Below are 17,127 nucleotides of genomic sequence, written 5' to 3' on the forward strand. Positions count from 1 at the left end.
GTTAGTCTAGTCTGCCTGACTCATTGATCCTTTATCTGACGGAGGTTTGTGCAAGTTAGAATCTACGGCCCCGACCATGGCTCTGAAATATCAGTAGCCTAACTGCGCTGTGTATTGTTAAATCCATGGCGCTGTACGTGGTGCTGAAGCAGCAGATGGATTTGAAATTGCCACTTTTTCTCTGAGTCGCACCCTTCTGTCAGTTTCGTTTGTTATATTCAAGAACCTGAGGTGATTTATTATTCTTTGACCTTGGAAGGTTTGCCTAAAGCAGCCGTTGTCACCCATGAGAGGGTTTGGGCCTCCTCCTTCATCCAGGAGATAAATGGAGTCACATCAGAGGACATCTTCTACATCAATCTGCCTCTCTATCACAGTTCAGGCTTCCTCATCGGGTTGGTCGGAGCCATCGAGAGAGGTAATAATCCTCTTAATTCTCTCATGAGGATAAGAACAAAATCATTTACACACCTGGTTTTGGCACTTCAAAAAGTGATGTGTAAGTTTACACTAAGATAAAGGCTGTGTTATATGATGTTAAATGCAGGTATAACCATTTTTCTGAGGAGAAAGTTCTCTGCCTCTCAGTTCTGGGACGACTGCAGGAAGTATAATGTGACAGTGATGCAGTACATTGGTGAAACAATGCGCTACCTCTGCAACACGCCCAAGGTAAAAGGAATCCTGATCAACTTCCAGTTAAATTAATGAAGTATTGTTCTGATGGAAGATTTGAAGCTTTGCAATTCTCTGTTTGGAATCTGAGTCAACCTCACTCTTTACAGAAAGACAATGAGAAGAACCACAGGGTGAGGATCGCCATCGGAAATGGAGTCCGAGCAGACATTTGGACAGAGTTTCTGAATCGCTTCGGGGACATTAAAGTCAAAGAATTGTACGCCGCCACAGAGGGAAACATTGGCTTCATCAATTACACATCCAAGATCGGTGCAGTGGGGCGAGTCAATTTTGTCCACAGGGTGAGTAGAGGAACATGTTCGATGTTTTTAGCCACGCTAGCAGCACTCCTCTAGGTATGGTAAAGATCAGTTCACCACTTTGGTCCAGACTGAAATATCTTTATCTAACTATTGGATGAATGGTAAATGGACTGTACTTGTATAGCGCCTTTCTAGTCTTCCCACCACTCAAAGCGCTTCACACACTACATATCACATTCACTCCATTCACACACTGATGGCAGGTGCCAACTGCTCATCAGTTCAAAGAAACAAACTAATCATTCACACACACACACCAAAGGCACAGCCCTCAGGAGCAATTTGGGATTCAGTGTGTCTTGACACACTTCGACATGTAGGCTGGGGGAAGCCGACCTTCCGATTGGTGGATGACCCGCTCTACCACTAAGCCACAGCCGCCCAAATTGTTATCATGAAATGTGGTACAGACATTCTTGGTTTCCAGAGGATGAATCCTAATGACTTTGGTGATCCTCTGACTTTTCCTCTAGCGCCACCATGAGGTTGGCATTTTTGTTTTTTGATTGAAATTAACTATTGGAAGGATTACCATGAAATTTGGTACATTCAGGTTCCCCTCAAGATGAATTGTACCGTAAAACCTCAATTAATAGCCCGGGCTTTTATTTGCTTCAATCACTGAATTCAACCTGCCTATATTTGGGACAGGCTTTTAATTCCTTTTGCACAAAACTCTTGCTCAGCAAAGATGGGAAATATGGTAAATAATCAAGGATTGGACAAATATTCAGACTTTATGAACGCTTCAAGGGTAGGGAGTCTGCATTTTTTTCATCTCTCTTGTTTACCATGGCGGTAAATCTGAATGAATTATACTTTGTGCTCATGGTTTCCGTAAAATGAACTGAACGATTGAATTGTGGAGCAGAACAGATCTAACGATGTGTAGCATGTCCATATTGACAAAAATTTAAACATTTATATTTGTATGCATGATCTAAGCAGCTTAGAGCTCAAGTGGGCGACACAGTGGGCTTTAAGAGGTTTTAAATATCCAAAGAACCTTTATAAAAACCAGACCTGGCATCTATTTGAGCCCTGCGTTTATTTAAAACGTGTAGCCACACCGGGCCAGTAAAAGGGACTAAAAGGGGTGTTTAATTGGGGCTCGGCTTTTAATTTAAGTTTTACGGTGATTATGTTGGTAATTATTTAACTTTTCCTCTAGCGCCACCATCAGGTCCAAATTTCACTTTGTCCAAAACATTGGTTTATGACCAAATACCCTCAAAACTAATGACATTACCATCAGATGCAGCTGTAGTTTGTGTTACCTAGCAAATGTTAGCATGCTAATATGCTAAAATAAGATAGTGAACATGCTAAACATCAGCATGTTAGTTTTGTCTTTGTGAGAATGTTAGCATGCTGATGTTAGCATTTGCTCAAAGCACAGCTGTGTGTAAGTACAGCCTCCCAGAGCCGCTAGCATGGCTGTAGCTTAATCTTGTTAAACCAGCAAAGCTAAACTTCATCAACAGTAGTCTGTTACAGTATTCACAAACAATACACCTTTTAACAATGAACTTTTTCTTTTTTCTCTCTAGTTTTTCTTCCCCTATACTTTGATCAAGTTTGACATTGAGAAGGAGGAGCCTGTCAGGAACTCTGAGGGTCTGTGCATTGAGGCAGCCAAAGGTGAGTCAGTATTACAGGTGGAAACGTACCTGTGTAACACCTGTGTTTTCTTATTTCTCTTTATTTGACACAGGAGCAGCAGCACCTCATTTGTTGTCTTTAGTGCTTAAACTATTAATCCATTAGTTGACTGAAATAAAACTAATTGACAATGATGATAATTGATTCATTGTCTTTGATAAAGCAAAAACGCTAAACGCTAACTGTCTAACTAACAGCTTCTCAAATGTGACTGGGCTCTGGATTGTTGGTCGGACAAAACAAGCAACTTGAAGGCGTCATCTTGGGTCTATGGGAAACGGTGATGGACATTTATCATGTATATTTTTGTCAGGTGAGACGGGACTTTTGGTGGGAAGGATTACTCAGAGGTCTCCCTTTGTTGGGTACGCTGGCAACCATCAACAGACTGAGAAGAAGAGGCTTTGTAACGTGTTGAAAAAAGGCGACCTGTACTTCAACACTGGAGATTTGCTTTGTTTTGATCACAACAACTTTGTGTACTTTCAGGATCGAGTTGGTGACACTTTCAGGCAAGTTGTGACTCATCTGTCAGTTTTGTTATTTTCATTTTTGACTACATCAATATTTTACGCTTGTCGGACATCAGAAACAGAAGAATATGTAAATGAGAATAACTAGTTTTACGATAGTGAGTTCGGCTTTATTAAAAGGGTACAGAGCTGAGGTTTAGCCCGCTGAGACTCAGCAAATTTGCTGTGATACACAATTTTATCTTTTGCCGAGAGAAAACTAAGAAGATGCGACTGTTTTCCTTTTGTTTAGGTGCTTCAGTATGGATGGATCAGATTTAGACGGCAGGCATACTCTAAATATTTAGGGATGATGCATTGTAGCTGTGTAAAATTTAAAGCGTCAATTCATCTTATTGTTTTCACATTATAAAAGAGTTATTGATAAACGTCATAATTTCAAAATTTGGACGGATCTTAATTTATACATTATAAGCTCAGGTTATTCCAAACACATCAAGATATCATTTCAGTTTTTTGTCTAAATTTGATGCCAATCAGTATGTTATGGGGTGCACAATATTTTCGCTTGACTTATTTGTGTTTCTTTATTTGTTTGTTGTTACAGATGGAAAGGAGAGAACGTTGCCACGTCGGAGGTTGCCGACATTCTCACAGTGGCTCATTGCATTCTGGAGGCAAATGTCTATGGTGTTAAAGTTGAAGGTAAAAACACTGACAGAAATGGTCCTGCCGAAATGTTAGACCACATTTTACAGATCCTATAGAAATGGATGCGGAAGATGAACATTTTCTATATGTATTTAATTGAATTGTCTGATCAGGTCATGAGGGGCGGATCGGCATGGCAGCTGTGATTTTGAATGAAGGAGAAGATTTTGACTGTTCGGACATCTACAAGCAGGTCGTAAACTACCTCCCAGCTTACGCAAGACCCCGATTCATCAGGATTCAGGTAAAAAAAATAAAAATATATTGTAATTGGCTCTGCACTTCTGTGTTAATGCATGCACCTGCAGCCTTGTGGCACTTGTGTCAGGTGGAATATGGAACTGAGCATTATTGCTGCACTTAATCTCAAAGGAAAAGAAACCTCTTTGCTCAGTTCAGGCTGCCTTCTAAAACCAGACTAAACCTACATATAATTCTCCCAAAAGGAGGCTAAAACTGACCATCAAAGATAAGACAATAAAAGACAGAACTCTTTGTAGTAAAGACAGAAATAAAATATCATTTGAGTTTAAAAGTTCACATTTTTTATATAACATAATAATATTATAAGTATACTCACTATACTATACTACAAGTATCAGGTCTCCATTGAGGAAATTATAAGTGATTATTTTCTGTAAGTTAACATGAGGCCATGAGGGATTGCTGTGGCGTTAAAAATTGAGTCAGCTGCCCGCAAGTGACTGAATGAATGTACTGTAGCGGTAACATTGAGGACACTGATGAAGAAACTAATGTGGATCTGTGACGATACCTGATCTGCTTATTAATATCAGAATCTGCGGTGCATTCCTAGTGTGTTGTTCCTCTGCTTGTTGCTGTTTTAAAACTTCAGTTGGCCAAATTCAATTTCTAAAAATTCACAATATGTTTTGTAGCCCTGCCTGGAGATGACGGGGACATTCAAGATGAAGAAAGTGAAGTTGGTGGAGGAGGGATTCAACCCATCTCACATTGAAGATCCTTTATACTTTTTAGATCCTGAGAAAAAGACTTATGTTCCCCTGACTGAGGAGATCTACAGAGCAATTGCTTCTAGGGAAATAAAACTCTAACACAGAAACTTAAAAGTAGCCAGTGTTGAACCAGACGACACGTTTGTAGCAGCTCCTTCATGGACCTTTTAACAGTCAACTAAACTCAGGGACAGACTGACTTTGAAACATTATATGTTTAACCACTTTTTTAATTAACACAACTGCTGTGCATCTCTATAGTTCTTTTAAATGTATGCCATAATGCTGACAGTATGTGATAAACAGGTATGTCTTACTACCACTGTTGCACTTCTAACAATTAAACTCTGGTTATCTGGTGACCCTCTTAATTTGTGATTGGCCAGATAAATTGTAGCATTAAAAACTTTATTTTAAAATTAAATTGACTTTTATCTAGAGCTTTTTTTTGCATTAGTCTTTATGTACATATGTACCGTCTGCTGGGTTTATCAGTGAACCTTTGCACAGATGTTAAGTACAGCCAGTCTTATCAGCTTGTGTGCACTAATAGCACATACTGTTAAACTACAGCTTAAGCATGTACTGAAGTGAGGGAATGGGATGTGCTCTTGTAACCGCAACTTTCTGACTGGTGGGGTGAATGACACAACACAACCTTTGACATAAAATGATACTCAGACTTTGTCACAAGTTTAGTCACATGGCAAAAATTTCAAAACCAGGGAATCAGCTGGTTTAAGAAAACCAAGTAAGAGAAAGTAGACATTTTGTTATTTCACATGTTTGACTTCACTGTGCAGAATGATTTATGTACAGGTTCACTTTCAATCAGCTGTCAAAGTTTCTCTGTGCTAATCTTAAATCTCAATTAAACCTGTGTGCGCACGAGCATGATTTTGTGAGGCCCAGTATGTAACTTACACAAATCTGATGTGGAAACTTCAAACCTCCATCAAACACATACTGAGAATGGGCTTTTTAGAGAAGTAAGAGACAACTTGTATGTAGTTAAAACTTTGAAAGAGATGTGATTTTAAAAAACGAGAATAAAGTTGAATCCGCACCTCTCTAAAACAGTCAACAAAAACTGAACATTATAACCTTGATGAAGGGAGGATTTATTGCAGGATTGTTGTATTAGACTGCATTAGTTTTAGCTAGGTGGACCTAATAAACTGGTAATTGAATGTATGTCTTAAAACATGTCTGGAGGAGATTGTTTAGAAAAAGGAATTTATTTCTGATTTAATGAAGTCGGTGAACCAGAAAAGAAAAACGACACCAGGAAATTCATTTTTAAGGAACATAAAAGTGCAGTTGCGGTAAGCAAACCAATAGGATGCATGCCATTAACTCTGTTAATCTTTAAATTAAGACTTTCTGCACTGGATTTACATTTGTGTATGCAGAATAATCCACCTGACAGCTCAGCTAACTGATTTTACATGTGGAATAAGTTGGGAAGCAGCTGTGTGGCAGGAATGTCAGAAAACCTAAATCAGGCATTGCATCATACTGACAACATACTTCACAACCCACAAAGGAATCCTTTGGGCAGAAAAACAGTCTGGGTGTGTCGATATGTAAAACATCTGGAAGTTTAGATCAACACAACACACTAATCCAAGGAGCAGTTACTTTAAAAATGAATTTATTTATTAATACAGTGGTATACTTAGAAATGTGTCGCAAAGGAATAAACAAAAGTTGAACGGAAGAAAAATCTAAATAAATAAAAAGAATGTCAGCCACACGGGAAAATAAACTAGTGTTGGGTTGAAGCAGTGTTATCATATCAAAAGAAAATTGTACTGATGTGCCATAATAAATTGTCTATTAGTACAAAAATACATTTCAGGGCACACAATACAGCATCCAGTATCACAAATAAAGGAAGGGACCACTCTTCACAGCAGATCCCCTCAAGTACATCTTTTAAAATCATTTAAACCAAGCACTTCTCTATTTTGTAAATAAGAATAAAAAGTTTTCTGACTGTTAAAAATGCCTTAAGTAGTGTGTGTATATGTTGGTAGAAAAGTCGGACTTATTACTGCTTATGTCAGTTCCAAGGCTCAGGGGTATAACCAGAATACAAACATAACCAATGTAACCGCTTTCTCTTTTTTAACAAACATTTTCTCTTTTATACAAAATAACAAAGATGTACAAAAGTTCATTTACAGAGAACCAAGGCCATATACTAGCAATATGTACAGCCACAATTTAAACATCTTCTAGCTTTTTGTATTTCCTCAGACTTCATATGCATAGCAGTAAAAGAAAGCATACCTTTTCATCAGCCTCAATTATTCTCGTGTGCTAAATCCAAGTTCACTGTTTATGAGAAAATGCAGAGACAACTTTTTCTTCCGTAGTGATCTGCTATAACTGAAGGATCCGATGTTTTAAAGTTTCACTGAAAAGTTAATATGCAGATAAGGCATCACTGCTTGCAGTGTACGATGGGATTTTCATGTGTTGAACTTAGTAGTAGCAGGCTTCTGAACCTGAGTCATAGCACATGCATAGATCTCTAGACAGCAGGAGTTTGTAAAATCAAGTCAGTATATTTATCTACGGTAAAACATTGCTACAAAACATCAGTTTTAAAGAGAGAGCCCCGTCAGAACAAACGGGCATCTCATACTAATACTTAACTGTCATTCTTCTTATTTTTTCATCTTTATGACGGCTACATCTTCCTTCATGAGTCAGGCTCAGCATTTCTCAAGTCCTCAGAGATCCTTCATGAGTTAAACACATGACCATAGAACTCACAAACAAAAGTTTTGCATATACCAACTTTGCTGTTTGTGAGTGTTTTGTTTTTGTTTTTTTGTTGTTGTTTTTTTACAGTACGCAAAAATCCCATTGCAATATTAAACGAGTTTCCAAAATTCTCCTTTTTCTTGCACAGCACTGACCTTTTACAAAATTAGCTAAAAATGTCAAAATGAGATTATTCAGTCTGTGGCACTGGTCATGCATTCCAACTTCAGTTCCTTTGTTTAAATAACTTGTTTCTTTATTTTTTGCAAGCCTTGAAAGCACCAAAAAAAAAAAAAAATAAAAAAAAAATAAGAAAAAACTAGAGTACAGCCTTGGAGATGCTGGACTCCTCCGACTCTCCTTGTGTTTGTGTTTTTTTTTTCCTTATTTTTTTTATTTATTTTGGGCACAGTAAACAACGTGAGAGTATCAAGTTCATACTTCATCGAGCATTGTGCACCCCATCACGGTGGAGGGAGCACGGCAGGGGCAACTGAGGTCCCCTGTTTATCACATTCAGTAACAGGCCAGCTGTTGCCCTCTTCAGAAGTGGTCAATGAGCACAGACACACAGTTTGCACCCACCAGGTAGTTTGGGTCTCCAGGGAGAGATTTGTTCTGCCAGGTTTTGGGATCACCTGCAGGAAATAGAGACATGACGTCAGCTGCTGGAGCACCTCCCTTCCTTTTTAAAATACAGAACAACAAACAGTAGATGCTCAAAACAAAACAGATTTTTCTGAAAGATGTACCTTAAATAAAATAAGTCTCAAGAAGCAGAACATGTACGACTGATGATTATATGCATAAATGAATGCAGGAAATAATGTTGCTCACCATGGGTTTATGTGATTAGTTAATGCTTAATGGATCATTCATTTAATGAATGTTAACTCAGTTACTTCATACATGGATTTATTGCCACCAAATTAGCTGGAATCCAGTTACATAGAGAAGGGCATTTCAGACACATGAAACTGATCAGCCTCTCTATATATAGCTGCTTTAAGATTTGCAAAACAATAACTTTGTCCCATTTCTGTTCTATACTATATAATATGACCAAATACAGAATAAACAGGTAATGGTCAAGATTTTTTAATCCATTCATAGAGAAAATCGTTTTCTAAAAATCAACTCATAACTGAGTGAAAATAAACTGCATGGCGTCTATAACACTATGCTGCTGTTCAAAATACTTGGTTGTCATGTTTAACAATTCGAATTAATGTAAAAGACATTTAAGGCAGCAACTAATGATTATTTTCATTACAGATTAATCTGCTGATTATTGTCTCGATTGATAGTTTGGACTATAAAAGATCAGAAAATACTGAAAAATTATTATTATTCTGCATGAAAAAGGACTTAATTACTTATGAATTATAAAGTATTATTATTCATTTCTGTCAACTGACTCAAATCAATTAATCAACTAAATGTTTCAGCTCCAATGACGTTGTAGTGATTCTTCATTCTAACTGTGTGGAAGCCAAAATCAGAAGATTTGAATAAACAACGCTCTGCAGGTCAACATAAATCTCCAAACAGCACATGCATAAAGAAGAAGTGAGGGGAATATGGAAAACAGATGAAATGATTGAAATGATTCAGACACCAAGATACTCTCCTCTCTAATCACCAAAGCCAGCCCACAGACCCAAAAGGACAGAGAGAGGACAGCGTACCCGACGAGGAGTCGGAGGATTTTAGAGCAAAAGACCAACCATCAGGGGTCATAGACGCACAGTGAGGTAAGCGCAGCTCCACCGGCTTCAGGAACTTGAGTCCATGAGGGCCACACATCACCAGCGGACTTAGCAGCGTTTCTCCTTCACAGATACACAACAAGATTTAAAATTCCACAAACTGAACATGCAGGAATTAATCAGCACACAGGATTATCTATTACCCAATCAAGAGACAAAATGGAGTCTGTTACCAGGCCTTCATAAGAATTAACTATTAACTTACTTGGAAGGTTAATTAAATTACCACACTCCCCTGTTGCTAAATGTTAATTTAAAGAATCATCTAAATATAACTGCTGGCATGGATGTTATTGTATTTAAGAGCAGATTTCTAACTGTGTCACCACTGTCTTGCCTGTAAATCAGCTATTTATTTACCTCTTTAGGTCTTTTATATCCCCATTCAAGCTTCTTATCATAAAGATATGTAGTGCTCTTTGCTTTTGTTTCATTGTACAGCAACACCAATGTGAAGTATAAACTGTAGTTAGTCACAAATGTATAAAATCTACAATTATCCAATAAAGGTTCAGCTGAAACTTTCTCCTGATGTTGATTCATTTAAAAAAAAAAAATACACATATGCAGTTAAATCCTGCATTAGCTCTAAAACAAAAAAGGCACAAACCCCCTTGTTTACTGTGGTTACTTTTTTTTATCTAAAGTACATCAGCACTTTTTTTCTCTCAGTTGTAGTGTAGTTTGTTCCTTGACATATTTAGGAAATAAAAACTCAGGGACTGACCTTTCTCCTTGTCGAGGGGGGGCAGGATGCTGTTGTCGCGGCACACCTTGAAGTAAATCTCCTGCTCCACACTCTCGGGGATGGCACCCTGGGGGATGATGATGCTGACGCCCGTCTCAATGGAGCTCAGGACCCCTCCGTTACAGTTGAAGATCCCCCGGGCGGTGGCCACCACCGTGTGTCCTTCATCCTCCTCGTCATCGTCCAGCGTGCTGGGGCTGAGGGATGGAAGCGCACAAGTCAGCATCATCAGTCAAAACAGTGTCAGCAGAGAATAATGTACAGCAGAGGACACGAGAGTAAGCCTCCTGTGAACAAACAATTCTCTTTCTGTCTTTCAGCAGCTCAGTAATTACCCTCAGAGAACTTACTGCGGCTGCTGGACGTGAAAATTTATGAGTTTACCTTACAGGGATGGCCTTGGGGATGGCGTTGATGTTATTGTGCTGGTATTTGGGCCTGTTGTCCATAGTGCGTGTGAAGGTGTCCAGGCCACTGTCGTGATCCAGGGGCTGCGGTGACAGCTGAGGCTTCCCGCCGCTGTTGCTCACCACACTGGGCTTACTGAGGAGGTCCGTCTTCACCTGTATGTCATTGGGCAGCAGGTTGTGGTTGAACTTGGGGCTGTCAAACTTGCGCTCAAAGGGCCGGGCTGAGTTGGTGTACGGCTTGGGGACGTAGCGGTTATAGTTAGTTGGAGCGGGAGCCCCCAGCGTCTTTGGGGGTGCTGCATCAGTGCCGTTGACTGGGGATTTGTCCGGGAGGCCCCTCGGGGGCAGATAGCCACCTGGTGTGGGTTCATCCCTGCTGGCTGGCCTGAGAGCTGCCAGCTCAGGTTTAGGATTGGGTGAGCTCAACGGCTCGGGTATGGAGTTAGCTGGAAACGTATGAAGGATACAATCACTTAAATACCGTCTTTGTTAAACTATTAAATTCTCATACTTTAGAAGTGTGGATAAGGCTTTCAATTTATTTACAGTAAGAACACAAACAATATTGTTAGATTGACAATATTATATAAATTAGGGCTTTAACTAACAATTATTTGCATTTTCGATGAATCCGACAATAATTTTCTCAATTAATCAATTAATCATTTGGTCTATAAAATGTCATAAAATGGTACAAAATGTCCATCACAATTTCCTAAAGCCCAAGATGACAAAACAAATGTTTGTTTTGTCTAACAGTCCCAAACCCAATATTCAGTGATATAAAACAGAGAAAAGCAGCAAATCCTCACACTGAAGAAGCTGGGACCAGAGAAAGTTTGCTGGAAAAATGAAATGATTAATTATTAATTACTGTAATAGTTGCAGATTAATTATCTGTCGATTGAATAATTGATTGACTGACTAATGGTTTCAGCTCTAATATATAACAGAGCTGATTACTTGATTAGTTAGCCAATTACTATTTTGATAATCATTCATTCATAGTCATTTTTTAACAATCCCTTATCCCAGCTTGTTAAATTTGTGAATTGCATTTATTTATCTTGTGTGATAGTAAACTGAATATCTTTGGGTTTTGTGTTGATGCTTGGACATAAATAGCTATTTAAAGGTGTCACCTTGGGGTTTAGAAAATTCTGAAGAACAACTAATTTGCAGATTAATATAATGAGAGCTTACCTTCAATGGGGCTGAGCTTGGGCAGTGTGTTGGGTGGGATGGCGGACGCGGGGGGCCCATACTGTGAGGATGGGCTTATTTGGGGCAGCGGTTCATATCTTTTCTCCACTGGACTCACCTTCTCTACAGACTCAACTCTGCAGTAGGTAGACACAAACAATACAGTTAATAAAAACAATTCGGATTCTGTAGCTGCTGTGACATAAGAGCTCAGGATTTTGTACACATTTGTTATACCTGTTGTATGGGTAGGACAGCTGAGCCGGTTTGGGCAGATCATGGAAGCGGTTGATGCCAGGACTGGGTTGGCCCATGGCCTTGCTGTCGAAGCTACGGCGATCAAAGTAGGACAACTGCTTCCTGTAGTACTCCTCATCCTCATCTGGGTCATAGTGGTTGGAACGCACTACATCGTCCATGGGTTTAGTATGGGGCTTCTGTGGCTCGGGAGCCCTGCAGAAAAAGCAAAAGGAAACAAGTAAAACAGCTGCAGAGATTTAAAGAGCAGGGACAGACAGTGGGATTGGCCTAAAGCCCGCTGGACAAAGTTTTGATGGAAGGAATCTTGTATATCCTGATGGTCATTTCAGTCTTGATGTTAGAAACAGTGCGCTCATTTGAAGACGAGTAAATGACATTAAATACACATTTCAACAATCTGGATATCCCACACAGGGTGAGGAGCTCAGAACAGCAATGAAACCTGGTGCTGACATTCTCAAAGTAGGGAGCAATGTGGTTCCTAATGACCCTGCTAACACACAAAACTGGTAGTTGACACTTTGCCTTTGTGTGTCTTCTGTGTCTTTGCACACCACACCCAAGTCTGGCTTGCTGCACAGTGACTTATGTCCACTAGGTGGGGCTCAAACAGCAATAAATTAATTCCAAGATGCCTTTGAATGGATCTCAGAGTTGTCCTTCACCCACCTACTCTGCAGCCTGCGGTGCTGTAATGAGGACTACATACCTATAGGTGGACTTCTCCTGCTCCAGGTTGCTGAGGGAATTGGCTTTGAGGACTGGGCCAGGCGCACTCACAGGTTTAGGAACATCTGCAGGCTGAAAAGCAACGAGAGGGTGTCTCTTTAGTGCTTCTTGCATCTGATCCAGATTTTTGTTCACATGAATTGATTGCATGCACATGGCTATCTTGTACTGTGTCCCGACATCTCACAGGCAAGACGATTACAAAACATACGATCATTTCACAAAAACAAGTTTTCAGTTTTGAGTCTTGCAGTTCTGCAGTCATCAGTTTTTTTGACTGATGCATCTGCAGTTTGGGAAAAGATAACTTGGCTTCCTTGGAGCTTTATTAGTTATCTCGTTATCTTGATCTTTGAAATACTTGCATATCCAAGTACTAATATTTAAACCTCTGATAGCTAACAAAGGCTCCTACCTGACATTTAGCCTAACATGACCCAACTTGTACCAGGCATTTTCGTCACTACCTAGTTAGTTTTAGTTCAGTTTCTAGAGATTTTAGTTATTTATGTTTTTCATTATTCTACTTTCTTTCTTTCTCTTTGAGTGTGTGACTTTGCTGCAATTTTCCATTTGGAAAGTACTCCAACTACAGTATCTTTCTTTGTTAGCAATGTTTATAACTGTGATGAATTTACTTTTGAGTTTAAGATTTACGAGGTGTTTACATGACTTTGTCTACCACCTAAATACAGTCACACCTGTGGCTTAAAATGTTTGACCCACTGAGGTGACAGGTGTACACCTCCGTGAGGAACTTACCCTGAGTGCTGACGACTCTCCTTCTTTAGCCCTGTCCATAGAAACAGACCGTTTATTCTCGAACATCTTGACTCTGTTAAGCACCGACTGTGGTTTCATGGCCGGGTCCTCATCCAGGTCTTCCCGGGGCGGAGGAGGGAGCGGTTTGGAGCCCGGAGTGATTGCTGGCTCACCTGGGGATGGCAGGGTCTCTGGTTTAGGAGGGGAAATTGTGGATTCAGAGTTCATCATAGGCTCATGCATCCCTGGCTTATAGCCCCGGTTTGGAGGCCCAGGAATGTAGGTGGGCCTCAGACCAGAATCACCGTAATACTGCTTTGGTGCCTCTGGCGATCGAGGTGAATTAATGGGGAAGCTGTGAGGTTCTGCCTCATAAGGAGAGCGGGCTTCATAGCCAGCGGGGGGTGGGGGTTCATCATAACGAATGGGCCCAGGTTTACTGTGGCGGGGTCTGCCATCGTAGCCCACTGGTGGGGCCTCATCGTAGCGCGGCTGAGGGGGGCTGTAATCCCTCCCTGGTGCATCCTCATAGGGGGACCGGGGGTTGTAGCCCATGGGTTGCTGGTGGCCCGGCTGGTACCCTGCGGGCTGGGAGGACGAGGTCTGCTGGTCATATGGGGGCCACTGTTCGTTGTAATGAGGCACACGGTTGTCGTAGTGCAGGTGAGAGTCGGTGTTGTGAGGCTTTGGTTCTGTGTAGCCGCCTCCATCGTATCCGTAAGGCGGGTGGTCATATTCGCGGTATGGCTGTTTGTCCTGATACGGCGGCTGGTGACTGTAGCTCATAGACGGCTTCAGGCCATGGTTTATTCGTACAGGGTCCTCCATATTGTACAGATCTTTCTTGTACATCTGTGAAGAAACAGCAGTAAATTAATACATCCATCATATCGTCATCATTTTGAGCTTTTAACAACCACCATGTTGAAGGACAGAAAGCAGTCAGGGAAAAATGCTTTCCCAACACCAGATTAAGAATAATTACAAGATTAAATTCAAGACAATATTGGAAAATAAACTGAAACCTTGAGGAACTGAACATGTCTAACATTAACCAAAACATTAGAACATAAATCCTTCTACCATTTAATTAAACAAATGTCAATTCAAAGCAAACCTTTGTCCATTATTCAAAAACAGTTCTGAATGCCTGTTTGACAAGATGCCTCTCAAGAATGATAATAATAATCCATATGAACACAACTGGGTTTTACACATTAACACATTTTATAAAATAGTGAACTAACAGCAGCAATTTGCACATTTCTGAAAGGCCTCATTTCAAACATATGATGTGTAGCCTGTAGACAGCTATCTAGTTACAGTACTTCCTATGGAAGAAGGTTGATTTGTTGGCATCTACTCAGGACAAAACTACTAAACTGAAGACACAATGCAGTGTGCTGATGTAAGTTTGTTTTTCCATAGGGAGAATTGCTTGATGGAAATAATTACCAAGAGTACTGTCTGCAGGTTAGCTTTCATCATGCAACCAACATTCAGTTTGCGTCTAATGCAACGTCAAACTACTGGCACTACAACAGACGACACATCTACCACTACGATGCCACTGTAAGTGCTACTATCGTTCATCTACAGAAGAGAGTTAAAGCTGAAAGGAACCCAAAAAACATTAGGAGCCATGCAAAGGAAGTAAGAGGCAACAGTTAGGGCTGGTTGTGGATTTCTTCACCCTGGTCAAAGACTCAGATGTACCAGTCCTTCTGGTCTCCCAGCCCACTGTGGTGCATGTGGACTAGTCTGTCGCACATTTTCTCTGGGAGCCAGAGGCACACAGTGGGCTCAGTGAGTCACACAGTGTGGGCATGTCATGCAGAGAGCGAGTGGAAAGCATGTGCGAGAAGACAGGCAGTTAAAACAGCAGGCTGGGGCCCAGGCCCGGTCCGAGTGGCTGGTGAAACAGCGGGTACCTTTGGTTCTGGACCAGGCGGTCCAGACGGGTGGGGTTCATGTGGTGGTGGTGGGGGCTGAATAAGCTCAGGGGCAGGGCTGGGGCTGCTAAGTGAGTCAGCCTGAGGAGCTGCGGCTGCAGCAGGTGGCTCCTCTAGGTGCATACCCTCTAGCTGTACAGGCTGCTCAACAGCAGGGGGCGCTACCACCGTCGGAGGCAACGAGGGCATGGGCAGAGCAGCCTCATCTTGCTGTGAAGTATTGTTAAGAGACATTTATAACACAGCCTGCCAAGGGCACACAAAGTACAGCTCACCCCAACACCATGATCTTCTTCCTTACACTGAATCAGTTTTACACCAGCACCACCACTTGCAAAAATGTGGTTAGAATACATAACATACCAGTAGCTTCTAAAACATATTCTTTTCTTAGCAAAGGACATTTAATCTTAACAAAGGTCAGGGCACAACACTGAACACAAAGGAGCTATTCCTCTGCTCTGCAGTCATATACTTTTAGCCATACATCCATCTCTGATGGGGGCAGCCTGCAGTGGTCTGCCTGCAAAGCTAGGTATGACTTTACCTGTTGCGGAACAGCCATCTTGAACCCAGCAGGGTCTATGCGACTGGCTGGGTCGGGCTGCACAGGGTGCTGGTATCCAGGGTAACCAGGGGTGTCCTGAATTACAGGTGGGTCTTCTCGCACAGGCTCGGAAGAGCGGGTGATGGCAGGCTCCGTGGGCAGACCAACCTCGTCATTCAAAGTCTCGTCTAGTTCCTGGTCTGTGTACGCTCCACCCTCCGTGTCTGTGTCCTCATAGTCAGAAGTGTGGCGGCTGTCTGTGCTATACATGGAGTATTCACTACCTGGCGCTGACAGGTAGGACAGACGGTCGTCGTGGATATCCAAGTCATCCTCTGTAGTGCCGTCCGCCTGAGCAGAGCAGAGAAATGATCATCTCGTGTCGCTCAGTCAGACTGACTCAAAAGATATTGTTCAACGAAATGGAATGACAAAACCTAACAGGCCCGTCTCTCACCTTGCCCTCTGACACCCACACTAACTGGTTCTGCTGTTGCTGGATTGTTTCTTTCAGAGCTCCGTACCAGCCGTCATTCATATTGTTCAAGTTGATAGTGGCTAAGAGAGAATATTTTTGGGTCACAATCACTTCAGCAAGAATAAAACATGTAAAAGAGACAATATACATTTGAAATTTACTGTGTTTTAACACTCTCTGCCCACTCACTGGTGAACAGGTGGTGATTATTCTTCCTCAGTTTGATGGCTCTCTCATAGAGCTTCCTGGCGCTCTTCCTGGACTCTGGACACAGTCTGGTCCTCATGTTCTTCACACCCTGTTTATTATCAGGATTTAGGAAGACTACAATCGGATACCACTGAGCATAGTTCAGCCTGTCCACAGCGTTTGGGGTGATGTCCAGCACAGCGTGTTTGTCCTTCATGAGATAAAGACGGGAAAGATTAGGGATGAAAAATATATCTGTGACAAAATAATCTAAAAACCTACAATGCATTTTATATGATAAAAGGAGGCATACTCACTCTGTCAATGATCTGCTTGATGGTGTGAAGGCGAATGATTCCTGAACTACGCTGGTCTGTTCCTGCATCTCTCGGTTCACTCTCTGGAGACAAGGTCAGAGGGATTTATGTAGAAAACAGGTTTACTGTCAGTTGATGTTATCTTCAATATATGAACAATATA

At 41.2% G+C, this 17,127-nt stretch overlaps 2 protein-coding genes across 19 annotated transcripts in view; one reads left to right on the forward strand and one right to left on the reverse strand.

Moving 5' to 3' along the window:
• The window catches only part of zgc:101540 (hsFATP2a_ACSVL_like domain-containing protein), a 9,624-nt gene extending 3,906 nt beyond the window's left edge, over positions 1-5,718 (forward strand). The window contains exons 3-10 of the mRNA XM_044193039.1: positions 260-418; positions 548-672; positions 786-980; positions 2,552-2,642; positions 2,977-3,175; positions 3,744-3,841; positions 3,961-4,091; positions 4,747-5,718. Of these exons, the coding sequence (XP_044048974.1) occupies positions 260-418; positions 548-672; positions 786-980; positions 2,552-2,642; positions 2,977-3,175; positions 3,744-3,841; positions 3,961-4,091; positions 4,747-4,923 (1,175 nt within the window). The 3' untranslated portion in view covers positions 4,924-5,718. The remainder of the gene's footprint in view (positions 1-259; positions 419-547; positions 673-785; positions 981-2,551; positions 2,643-2,976; positions 3,176-3,743; positions 3,842-3,960; positions 4,092-4,746) is intronic.
• Positions 5,719-6,461: 743 nt separating this feature from the next.
• The window catches only part of tjp1b (tight junction protein 1b), a 73,360-nt gene continuing 62,694 nt past the window's right edge, over positions 6,462-17,127 (reverse strand). For 13 of the 18 annotated variants that reach the window (XM_044193019.1, XM_044193016.1, XM_044193017.1 and 10 more), the window contains 13 exons: positions 16,965-17,047; positions 16,648-16,858; positions 16,438-16,538; positions 15,981-16,331; positions 15,413-15,643; positions 13,482-14,333; positions 12,700-12,791; positions 11,967-12,182; positions 11,730-11,866; positions 10,501-10,972; positions 10,096-10,313; positions 9,288-9,431; positions 6,462-8,237 (listed from right to left, as the gene is read on the reverse strand). In XM_044193019.1, the coding sequence (XP_044048954.1) occupies positions 8,143-8,237; positions 9,288-9,431; positions 10,096-10,313; positions 10,501-10,972; positions 11,730-11,866; positions 11,967-12,182; positions 12,700-12,791; positions 13,482-14,333; positions 15,413-15,643; positions 15,981-16,331; positions 16,438-16,538; positions 16,648-16,858; positions 16,965-17,047 (3,203 nt within the window). In that variant the 3' untranslated portion in view covers positions 6,462-8,142. The remainder of the gene's footprint in view (positions 8,238-9,287; positions 9,432-10,095; positions 10,314-10,500; positions 10,973-11,729; positions 11,867-11,966; positions 12,183-12,699; positions 12,792-13,481; positions 14,334-15,412; positions 15,644-15,980; positions 16,332-16,437; positions 16,539-16,647; positions 16,859-16,964; positions 17,048-17,127) is intronic. The other 5 variants (XM_044193032.1, XM_044193020.1, XM_044193021.1 and 2 more) reach the window with 3 other exon arrangements.

Source organism: Siniperca chuatsi, linkage group LG4 (genome assembly GCF_020085105.1).
Source record: "Siniperca chuatsi isolate FFG_IHB_CAS linkage group LG4, ASM2008510v1, whole genome shotgun sequence".
NCBI classification, from domain to species: domain Eukaryota; kingdom Metazoa; phylum Chordata; class Actinopteri; order Centrarchiformes; family Sinipercidae; genus Siniperca; species Siniperca chuatsi.